Here is a 12,111-nt window from a genome sequence, read left to right on the forward strand (position 1 = left end):
TTATCATTTGATGAATAGTCATGGAAATTGTTGGGCAGAGAAACTAAAGGGTCTACTTTATTCATTTATCAGGCTGGTGAAAAGTTGATAAGGGTGTGAGGAAAATGTCATTCCTCCACTTTAATAATAAGTCATGCCCACACTTTCATGTAGTAGTTCTATTTTTGGAAATTTATGCCTTAGAATTGGAATGATTATACAGAGGTTTACACAAATTTTTTACTATAGCACTGTTGCTAATGATTCAATGGAAACAACCAACACATATCTATTTTGAGTTTAGTTAAAATGAATTTTGCCATAACCATATAGAATAACTCATAGCTATTAAAAATAGATGTAGATATTCTGAAAGTCATCTTTTTATTTAAAAAATTATAGAACAGAGTTGAGCTAGAGGTGTCTGGAGATGAGCCATTGGTGCACTGTAAACTCCCAGAATTTGGAATTTTGATCCAACTGCAGATTTTCAAGGGAGCTGCTGGAAAATCACTCATTACTTCACTGAATAATGGAGGAGGACAAAAGGCAGAATCAAAAGAGGGGTGCTTTTGCTAAACCGGGAAAGGCAAAGAAGGAAGGGATTGGTTCCCTATTTAAGGAGCTGAGAGCAATGATGCAAAACCATGGCTACCTGGTGAAAGGAGGCAAGTCCAAAGTATCACAGAGCACATCTGCCATTTTGCAGAGGAGGTAAGTAAAATTCAATCCTGGTGGCTCTCAGGATAAACAAATTGGGATCCATTCTTTTTGTAACTATGAAGACTTTAATCAAATAATACTACAGTCACTGGATGGCTTTAGGATTATACTGAGCACAGATGGAGTAATCACGTTTGTGGCTGAAAATGTCTCTCTCCTTGGCCATCTGCCAAGGGATAGAGTGGGCAAAAAATTATTGACCCTTTTGCACAATGAAGAAAAAAATGAAGTCTACCATAAGATTACACTCAAATTTCCTTTGTCATGCTCAGTGGGACAGAGTTTTGTTGTTATTTAAAAAGAGGAAATGTTGAACCAGAAGAAAATCCTACTTACGAATATGTGAAATTCATCCTGAGTCTCAAACACATCTGCAATGAATCTTTAGTATTCTTTGGAGGCTTCAATCCTAAATGCACTTGACCTGCAACATTGATTGCCAACAATCTGCTCTGGGGAGGATCAGTTTTATTTTAAGGGAACTGTCTATATCCTCAGATTTCAAGTCCTGAAGGAATTCCATACTGCAAACAATTCACTGAAACTATAATTGTACAAGATTCAGATCAAGAACATACTTCAGGTGATCGCAGAAGTGTTCAAAGACAAAGAAGGAGTTCTCAAAAGGAAGCACTGCACAGCAAATCTGCTGTTGTTTCCTTGGATGATGAAGTTGATATTGTTGAGGTTGAGCAGCGTGGAGCACAAGACGCTATTCATGTCATTCAGATAAATTCTAGTTCATCTTCTGAGACTAGCACATCATCCTCCAGAATCATACAGGATTCACAAAACTCCTCATCTTTGCAGAGCTTTGAATTTGAATCTGAGATGGACCCGAGGAAGCAAGAGGACCCTATTGACCTGGACTCCAAATACCTAGATGACTGTGGACCAGGATGATGTTGTTGACCTAGTGGCCCAAGAGGCCCCAGTGAAGCCAGAATTCCCAGAGAACTCGTGGAGTTTGTGGGGCAGGAGGCCTTCCCTACCTCCAGCATGGCTGCTAGTAGTGATGCTCAGATGAAGCAAGGGACAACATACCACCTTTTCAGTTCTGAGCCCCAGTCTTCAGAGATCATGTCCAAAAGCCAGTACTCTGGGAAAAGAAGAGGTCCATTTTGGATTTCAAAGAGGCTAAATGTTTCTGTAATCCATTCCATTGTTTCATGTTCACTGAGGACCTTGAAGAAACTTCTGTTTCCTCCACACAGAATATTCAGGAACAAGAACAATATCTACATGAGCAGCAGCTGCAGGAGGACGTACTGAAACAACAGAACCAGCCCATTGATTCTCCTGTCCAAATAGAAGATGAGCAAGACACCACTGACTATTAACATGATGAAGACTCTGAGTACCAGGATGATTAAAGTCATAGTCTTCTCCCTGAGGAGCAACAGGAATCCTTTATGGATTAGCCACCATTGGTACATAGCCCATGCTCAGAGACAATTTCTCTTAGCTGCTTTCCTCAATCTCCTGTAAGTACTGAGTCCAACATACCTCCCTGGAGACTCCAGAAGATTTCATGCAACTGTGGCAAGAGCCACCTAGTCCACAGCGTCATTCACTTCAAGAGGCTTCTTATCTTTCCAATGAGAACTCCATGCAGGATCTACCCACCTGGCAGGAGCAGGTGCAAGCACTGGACACAAATACTCAGGAGCCTCTGGAACCAGAGGTTCTCCAGGCTGCGGCTGCATTCCAGCTGGAAATGAGAAACAACATCACATCTGCTGAGAATTCCAACTGCGGAGATCCAGGAGATCTGGAAGATCTGCAGCAACAGCAGATTTAATCTCCAGCCATGAGAGGAAGGTGGGGGATGGGGACAGACCAATGAGGTCTGCCTAGCCAGGGGACATACTGGGTATACAAAATTCCTTGGAGCAGGGGTGGGAGGCAAACATTTGCTTTCATTTCCTGAAAAGTTGTGTTTGTAATGGTTTGTTAAGCATAGCTGTTTATTGGAAATTGTGCTGCGGAGACAGCCTGTGATCCCTAGTTGACTATTATGTAACTCTAGCTAGGCCTCAGTAGGTGTCTTCTGTTACCTGCCCAGCTTTACACCTACATGTTTCACCATGGCAGGCTGGCTGTGGTCTGCTAAAGTTCCAAAGTCATGCTTCTGCAGTAGAATAAAGCATTGTTAGGGTGATTTACAATCTTGTAAGAAGCTGTTCAGCCTTGGCTACAATTCTGAGGCTTTGGCCTTAAGTAAGCCTTGCCTCTCCTTCAGAGTTTTGCTAAGGAAATCTAGCAGGAATGGGTTTTCAACTGTTGGAACCTAAAACAGCTCAACAAAGGTGTTTGGCAGATAAAATAATCATAGCTTCTTTACTTAATAAACACTTTATTTCACTACGAAAAAATTATAGAACATGTGTATGGTATCATCTCATTTGAAGAGACGTGTGCTTGTGTGTGCATTAAAAATTCTATGATATGGGACTGAGGATGCAGCTCAATGGCAGAGCATATGTGGGGCACTGGGTTCAATCCTTAGCACAGCCTAAAAATGAACAAATAAAAAAAAAAAAATAAAGGCATACTGTGTATCTACAACTACAAAAAATTTTTTTACAAATTCTAGGTATGTAAAATACTTCATAATATGTTCCAAAAGGTGGGTGATTAGGAAGGGCATTCTACTTTTTACTTTGTAACTTTCTGAATCATTTGAATTTTTCCTTTTTTAAACAATAAATATGTATTGCTTTTATAGCTAAAAATTAGCAATCCAATGTCATGTGTGGACCTTGTTTGGACCCTGATTTGAATAAAAGAAAAAAGATAATTCAGAGACATTGAGGGAATTTAATTATAAGTTTCACATTTGATAGAGCAGAGCTTCCAAAAATTTTTTATAACAAAAACAGTACTGGGGGTGTGAATGTGTTGGAAAATTGTAAAAAGGATTCCTGCCCTAAGAGGGCATTTGGACCAAGACTGCTTTCAGTAATTCCCCCACTCTCCTAATTTAACAAACAACCAAGTACCTGCTACATTCCAAATAATCAAAATAATTCTAATTCCTGCCTTTAAAGGAAAAAAGTCACAAACAGTACTACTTCTTTATTCTCATATCATTCAGAAATAAGGCTCAGAAATTACAAATTTACCAGAATCTCATCTTAATAGTGAAATTTCAAAGTAAATGTGCTAATAAACTCAAAATGGATGAAAGGTCTAATAATTAAGAGTTAAAACTGTAAAACTCTTAAAAGAAAATGGGAAAAGTTTCATGAAATTCGATTTGGCAATGATTTCTTGGGTACATGAGCAAAAACCACAGGCAATGAAAGTATAAACAGATCAAGTACACTATACCAAAATTAAAAACTGCATGAAAGAATAGAACAGATTGAAAGGAATGAGATAAAATATTTTCCAATTTCCCCAATAAAGGTTAGCATCTGTATTTCATAAAGAACTACAACTCAAAAACAAACAAAAGAAACAACCCTACTCAAAAAGGGGCAAAGAACTTGAATAGACATTTCTACAAAGAATGTAAAGAGTTACTAACCACATGAAAATATGCTTAACATAATCATTAGGGAAATGCAAATTAAAACCACAATGAGATAACACCTCACTTACTAGGATGGCAGCTATTAAAAAAACCCTAAAACCAAAACCAACATAAGAAAAAAAAAAAAAAAGCACTGCTGAGCATGTGGAGACTGATGGGAAGTAATGGTGGGACATGCTGACACATGCTGCAATATGAATGAATCTTAATCATATTAGATAATCAAGCAATACACCAATGTTTATTTTCTTTAATCCATTTTGTCTATTCTTCAAGGTATGGAACACCTATAAAATTTAAACTGAAAATTAAATGTACCACTTATAGTTACTTTGAAATAATAATTGAATATTATGTTCACAGATTGAAAAACTTGGGACTTAATGGTTTAAAATCTACACACTGCAAAATGTAACCTTAGTAAACACTACTTATTTTTAAATCTTAAAGACATTATGCCAAGTGGAATAAATCAATCTTAAAGAAACACCTTACAGAAGTATCCAAATTCAGAGACAGAAAGAATGTTTCTGGGGGCTGGGAGAGGGAATAATGGGGAATTATTTAATTGGCAGTTTTGTAAGATGAAAAAAATTCTGGAGACTAGTTGCAAAACAATGTGACTACACCCTGCTGAACAGTACACTTAAAGGTTGAGATGAAAAACTATATTTTACTACAATTTTACAGTAAAAGATTATGAGGGCTGGGGGTATAGCTCAGTGGTAAAGCATTTGCCTAGCATGTGATATTGTGAATACAATGCTTTTGGCTCAAAGCTAGAAATCTAAATATTGGCAACAAATGATGTTTATGTTTTGAAAATAAACAGGGATAATCCCCTTATTCATTTTAGTTCAAATTAACAACAAAAGCTACTATTTAGTGGATACCTTTTATATATCATGTATTTTGCAAGCTTTAACTTTAATCCTTGCAAGCAGATATTCTATTTTATAAAGGAAGAAACAGGCTTATTAAAGTCTTGAGCTCTTCTCTACATTCAATATTTACACATAGTGGGTTCTCTGCTAGCCTTAGTCTCTGATATATTCCTCCAAATTATTCTTTGAGGTAATACCATTTTTACTCCTAATTTATTGACAAGGTCTAGGAAGTTAATTACCTCAAGGTTTCACAGGTGGTGAGTAGCTGAGCAGGGTTTTAAACCTACAAAATCTGACCTGAGCTTGGGTGTTACTGAGCAGTGAGGCTCAGCGTACAGGAACTTGGTCTTTTCCCCTGCTAGAATAGACAGATTCTGGCCTAACAAGGATTCTTCCAAACTGATGACAACTGCAATCTGAGTACATACAAAAATAACATTTATTAATTTAAGCTGTACAATATATTTAGTCAAACCAAAAGAGTAGAATCAGTCAAATTCCATTCACCCTGAAATTTATATTCCAATAGAACAGGAAACTGCCTTTAGTTTAACACAATTGAAAAGCAAAATGGCTCCAATTACATTTTGTGGGAGAGCGGAGACCTGTGGCGAGCTGAGGCACTGTAGTTGATTTAATGTTGCCAGGCAGGAGTCAGCACATAGCCCAGAACAGATCTCAGCCTTCGTGCTGGCTTCTTTACTATAAAGGCAATAGGATCCTTGTAATAAAAGTTCAAACAAAATTTCAAAGTCCTAAAATCTTCCTGGAAGTGGGAGTGTACTATAGGTTTGCAGCACATACCAGTCTAGAAACTGCAATCACTCTGCTGTAGTCTTTTGAGCATTGGCAGCATTTTCTAAAATTTTCCTTTTCCATTCTTCATAATCCTGTGTCAGATCTTCATCTTTCTGAGATGTATGTGGGATCTCTACTACTTTCTCTAGTTCTATTAGAGAAAAGGATAAAAAGTAGTTCTTATGTTTACAAATAGGAAAAAAAAAAAAAAAAAAGCCAATTTGTTTAAAGTATGTACTTCAATTAATCAAGGTAATATGGAATAAGAAACTGAAATGTAGAAATGGCACCTATCACTGCTTTCTGTCTTATACTCCCAGCATCCCCAGACAGTCAACATTTATCAAACACTTTTTGTGTTTAATAGGCACTGAACTAAAGCACTTTAAACAGTATCTCATTTAACCCTTATCACAGTTCTATGAAGGTAGAATTCCTAATCTTTAAAATGTGATTAATATTAGAAGGGTTCTTCAGAGATTCACAGAAATTATGTGACTTAAAAACCACAGCCTGTAGGTGGTGTTAAATCAAATAAAATGGAGGCCATTAGCCTGAGATTGTCTTAGTAGCTAAATTTTCTATGTAAAAAAACTGGATCTTCTTTTTGAAGCTAAGAAGATTAAAAAAATAAAAAAACCTCCACAACCAGCTAGGGACCTCCCATTGGATCATGTTCAAATAAGAAAATGCTTAGCCAGTGCTGAGCGTGGTGGTGCATGCCTGTAATCCCAGTGGCTCTGGAGGCTGAGGCAGGAGGATCATGAGTTCAAAGTCAGCCTCGGCAACTTAGCAAGTTGCTAAGCAACTTAGTGAGAACCCGTCTCTAAAATAAAATACAAAAAAGGGTTGGGGATGTGGCTCAGTGGTTAAATGCCCCTGAGTTCAATCCCTGAATCCCTGGTCTCCCCCGGCCAAAAAAAAAAAATCAAACAACTTAGCCATAGGCCAATTAATTTCTCTACTTTGCTTTCAGGTTCCGTCTATAAAAGCTTACAACTTTCTGAACTTCTTTTGAATTTGAATGTTGTCCAATTCATGAGTCATTCTTTGTTCAAAAAACTCTTCTAAATTTGTAAAATGCTTTTAACAGTGGGAAAACAGGATTTGAACCTCAGCAGTTTGGCTTCAGATACATTTTTAATTACATAATACTTCTGTTACATCCACTGATGATTGATTGGAACGCTGGTCTTACCAAATGACTAATGGTCAGGATTTGTACTCTTGTCGTCAGGTGAGCTGCTACAGCAGCACAGGACTGCTCTCTGCCTTAATCACACTGCAATAATTTCAATGTCATTACAGTGTTAGGTGTTAGTAAACCTTACCCTTTACTGGTGGTTCAACCACTATTTTCTTTTTCTTCTGGGGTGGACTAGATAAATTTCCAGGTTCTCCCTCTACATGGAAAGAAAAATGTGTTATCAAAGTTACTTTTCCTCCTATTCTCAATTTTAGAATTTGGACATATTTTGAATCACAAATAAAAATTAGACACCTTGATGGGAAAAAAAAGTAGGATAAGGATAAGGCAAATGACCTTGCCATTCTCTTTTCTTGCTGTTCCTCTTATTAGATTTGAGAACCACTTGTACCCTAACTTATGTATATGGCAGATGGCATTTTACATTAGAGCATGTTAAAAGAAATCGATTTTCCAGGCATAAATTCATGGAATCATAGATTTTTAAAAAGTTACTACTAAAGTGTACTTTACTTGAAAAATAAAATCAGTTTTCTCACTAAAAACATTATCTGGCCCACATTAAGGACAGAATTTAGAAACCAGCCAGTTTGTAAGTTTAAAAATATCTTACTTTTACCAGCAAGTTCACATTTTCAAATGATACATTCTTGAACTACAGAACACTTACTGTCAATCTGCTGCCCAATCTTCTCTAATTGTTTACATAGTCGATCAAATATGGCTTTTTTTACACCAGATGTGGCTGCCATTTTGTTTTTATCCACTTTTAACTTTAGAATCCTATGAAAGAATTTCAGAAATGCTCACATCAAGACCAGCACAGCTTTTGTCTTTGGCCAACCAGATTATAAATTTATTTCTCTTTCTGCCTATGCTTTATTAAAAAAACCCAACTATTTAGTTTTTCCTTTATTTCAAACATGTCATTAACTAGAACTGTGCAAATCTGCCTTTTTAAGCACTTTATTAGCCCAAAAGAATTAAAACGCACATGGAATTTAATGACAATTAGGTAAGAATTTGATATACACATAGATAACCCATAATTTTAAGATGAATTGAAGAACAGTTAGTACTTTAAAAAAATGACTGGAAAAATCACACATGACCACTCTTTTGACAGATTTCATCACTTATAAAAAACATTCTCTGAAATTAGAATATCCAGCTTACATATATGGCTGCTACTTGGCAAATGAGCTTCTGGCAACCCTAGTTCCAAGTTGTCAGCTACATTATGGGATAAACTGAGAATCTGGTCACTAAGCCAATATTCCTAGTGTTATTTATAGGAGGAAATATGCTCTGAGTTAAAATCAACCAAATTAAAAGTATTCTTTGGGAATAAAAAACCCACTTATAAATTGGGAGCTTTTCTGAATGTTAAAAGGAACACTTACTTGCACGCTGTAAGTAGTGCAGCAGTGGTGAAAAGTGACCTGGACAAGTCAAGATCTACTTGTTGTGTCTGGGGAAGACTGGACTCGTAGCTGGGGAATAGTGTATTTGTAGAATTGTCAGAAAATATTATTTCACAAGAGTCTGAAAATGTAAATTAGTACTTACAATTTTAAATGCATGAGATAAGCGCACTTTGACTTAGCATCTTAAGTTATTTTTAAGACTAAAAGTTAACTTGAATAGATACTATATAATTTTGCTTTGTCTATAGCATACATTTTCAGTTAAGTTTTTTTATGCCCATACCTTTGCAGTATCTTTGAAGCCATGTTCACTGCTTCTGTACAGCTAAATTGTACAGCTAGGTCTCTTATTCCAACATTTGAATTCAGGCCCAGTAAACACTCAAAAGATTTAAGACAGCTCTGATACATCTTCTTGTTCAAACCAGAAAGTTTAATTAAATAAGGCTTTGAAAGGAAAAACACAAATAATAAATTCTATGATTTAAACAGTGGTATCAATTTTTCAAAATTAATTTTCTGGCAAATCACTCTAAAGGTTTAACTTCATTTAATAGAAAATCATTAAACATGTCAAACAGACTCCTGCTTTTGGGAAGCTCTTACTATAGAAAGGCAGTTATGCATATGCACAGATAATTTTTAAATAATTATACAGTATCAATATGTTCAAGCAGCAAGAAAAAAAACATGGGAACACATATATGGTCACTTGTTTTTCAACAGAGGTGCCAATGTACGAATCATTGGGGAAAAGAACAAAGAAAGTGGTGAGAGTGCATGGGGAGGGTGAATGTAATGGAGGAAGGAAAGGAAGAAAAGAAGGAAACTAGGAGAGAAAAACAGTTGATCAAAACTATGGGAAACAACTCTGGAAGAGTCAAGGAGAGCTTCATAAATAATGTAACAGCAAAGTGGGGTCATGTAAGGCAAACAGGAGCTTGTCAAAAGAACATTCCAGGAAATAAAGGTGCATTTTCAAAGTCAAAAGTTGTTAAAAGTAAACAAGTCTATTAAATGAACAGTGTAGCCTGAGGTTAGGGTTCAAGAGAGGCTGACCTCAAACTATGAAACAGAGCTTTGTTCTTAATATTTACACCATTTAATGAGTGTATTCATTATGACACAAATACTGTTAAAGGTTTTACATACAGTAATATTGTTCAATCATCATAATAACCCAGTGAAATGGACATTTTTATCCCTACTTTATGGTTGTAGAAACTAGTGGCTCACGGAGCTAGTAAATGGTGTTAAGATTTGCTCTCAACATTGTGACTCTTCCTGACTCTAAAGCTGCTTCTCTTAATTTTCTGTGACAGTGTGGGATGGGGAAATCAGATTTAAAACAGGTGCTTTAGGAGATCAAGGCTAACAGCCCTATGGGAGATGAACTCTGAATAAAGAGGTGGTTAAGGAAATACAAAGAGAACATTGCAAAAAATATTTTTTGCCAACTTGATAAAATGAGTCTAAAGTTTATCTAGAATAACATATAATAACCAGAATTCTAAAACATAAGAGTTTTTATCTGGGTCTAATCTAACGAAAAATTAAAACCTAACAGTTAAGCTTTAGTGTTGCACTAGGTTATTCACACATTGGATGGGACCTACTTACCCTGTCCAAGGGGCATTTCATCCAGGAAGCAGCAAGGTCCAGGCACATGACTGCATTACTGGTTTCTGTGATATGTGCAGATAGACCAATACACTTCACCTGGGACAGTCGCAAATATTCCTCTGCTTTTCTATAAGGGCAATGTGTTCATCAAAACACTTTTTCAGGCCAGGAACAGTGGTGCATGTCTATAATCCTAGGGATTAGGAAGGCTGAGGCAGGAGGATGGCAAGTTCCAAAGCCAGCTTCAGCAACTTACTGAGGTCCTAAATAACCTCATGAGACCCTGTCTTAAAATAAAAAAATGAAAGGGCTGGGGATGTGGCTTAGTGATAAAGCGCCCTTGGGTTTAATCCTGGTACAACAAAACAAAACAAAAACAAAAAAGGGCTGGGGTTGTAGCTCAGTGGTAGAGGGATCATCTAGCACGTGAGGCACTGGGTTGGATCTTCCGCATCACATAAAATAAAGTGGTATTAAAGAGGAAAAAACCTTCTTTTTCATAAGTTTGGCTGACTTAGGTAAACAACGAACACGGCTGGATGGACTTCATCCTGAGCCTAACTACTATGCAAGTTTATTTGGGTTGAGAATGAAGTTGACATCCTGGGGGGAGGGGAAGTTTTAAAGGACAGTAGCAAAACCCTGATACCAGACATCACTTTCCCAAGTGCTTTTGGACAAAATGCCAAGAAGATAATGCTGCTGCAGGTCCAGGAAATACACTCAAGGAGAACCGCTGTTCTAAAAGATTACCTAGTCTTATCTTAAAATCTTTTAAGGAGTGCTCTTTTCCTTCTCTTCCCTGGCTTAACTACGCACAAGGCCTAGTTCTCTGCTCTACACGCTTTGGCTGCAAAGGTTTATTTTGAACCCCGGACCTGGAATGTTCCTTCTGATCTCAAGGATTTCCCAACAGTTGCCTGCTTGGGCTGCTCCTGTCACATCTTCCCATGCCTGGCACCTCATGTCAATCGGGTCTAAGAGCAAAATGGCACTTCCTCCAGGGCCTTTCCTGAATTTTTATTAAAGGTGGCTGACGTGTCGCGCTCTGCCTCCTAGTCGCTCCGGCACATTACCCTGGAGTGTTTGTTCTACGTGGTTCTTTCCATTGGCGGGCAGTGATCCCCAGAGGGTCTGTACCATGTTTGGGTCACGGAGTTAAATAAATACTCAATAAGATTCCACAGAAGGACCCTGACACATTCCTTTTCCACAAAGACAGTTGTCTTAAGGACGTCTACAACCGCCCCTTCTTATCATCTCGAACGAGTCCACGTCTGTGAACTTTTTCTGGAAGAAGGGCCTAACTCATCCAACCCCGGAGCTCCCGCACCGCGCGTCCTGAGGGAAGGGCTCAGGCCAAACCTGAGGGCTCAGGATCGCGAGACAGGGACCTCTCCCGGGGCAGGAACGGTCGGACTCACCTAAGCACATCGGGTTCAGTGAGGCCCAGGCGTCGGGCTAAGCGTCCAACCAACCCCGACTCCATGACGCTACCTCCAACTACACGCGCGAACAGCTGCGGTACAACGAAACCCGCGCGCAGACGCAGCGCCAGCCAGTGAGAGTCAGGACCCACCCCCTGCCCATCTGGATTGGTTGAAACAAGTTGAAGACGTCCCGTAGACCAATCCTGTTCCTTCTTCTGCGCAGGCGCAGCACGAGCGTGTGGCTCTAGGCGGATACTGTGAACCGTGGGCAGGCAGCTCCCCCTCCTTCTACTGCTTCCTTCGTAACAAACTCGTTGAACCCGCCTTTCCTTCCTGCTGTCTCCTGCCTGTCGCTGAGCAACACTCGCTGCCTGTACCGCACCACCCACTTTCACACACCATGGAGAGACTGGCTGTCGCCCAGGTCCATCAGCCTAGCGTGAATTGACAAGGACCAATAAACACGCGAGACTTGGGTTCCCAGAAGCGGGCCAATCGA

At 38.5% G+C, this 12,111-nt stretch overlaps 1 protein-coding gene across 1 annotated transcript; it reads right to left on the minus strand.

Moving 5' to 3' along the window:
- Positions 1–1,124: 1,124 nt before the first annotated feature.
- ORC6 (origin recognition complex subunit 6) lies at positions 1,125–11,998 on the minus strand. Its single transcript, XM_079117664.1, has 7 exons — positions 11,607–11,998; positions 10,180–10,309; positions 8,843–9,006; positions 8,536–8,625; positions 7,803–7,915; positions 7,257–7,328; positions 1,125–6,076 (listed from the first exon to the last, which is right to left on the minus strand). Exons 1-7 carry the CDS (start codon positions 11,669–11,671, stop codon positions 5,949–5,951), a joined length of 762 nt encoding a protein of 253 aa, XP_078973790.1. The 5' UTR covers positions 11,672–11,998; the 3' UTR covers positions 1,125–5,948.
- Positions 11,999–12,111: the final 113 nt, after the last annotated feature.

Source organism: Sciurus vulgaris (genome assembly GCF_902686455.1).
Source record: "Sciurus vulgaris genome assembly, chromosome: 17".
Classification (NCBI taxonomy): domain Eukaryota; kingdom Metazoa; phylum Chordata; class Mammalia; order Rodentia; family Sciuridae; genus Sciurus; species Sciurus vulgaris.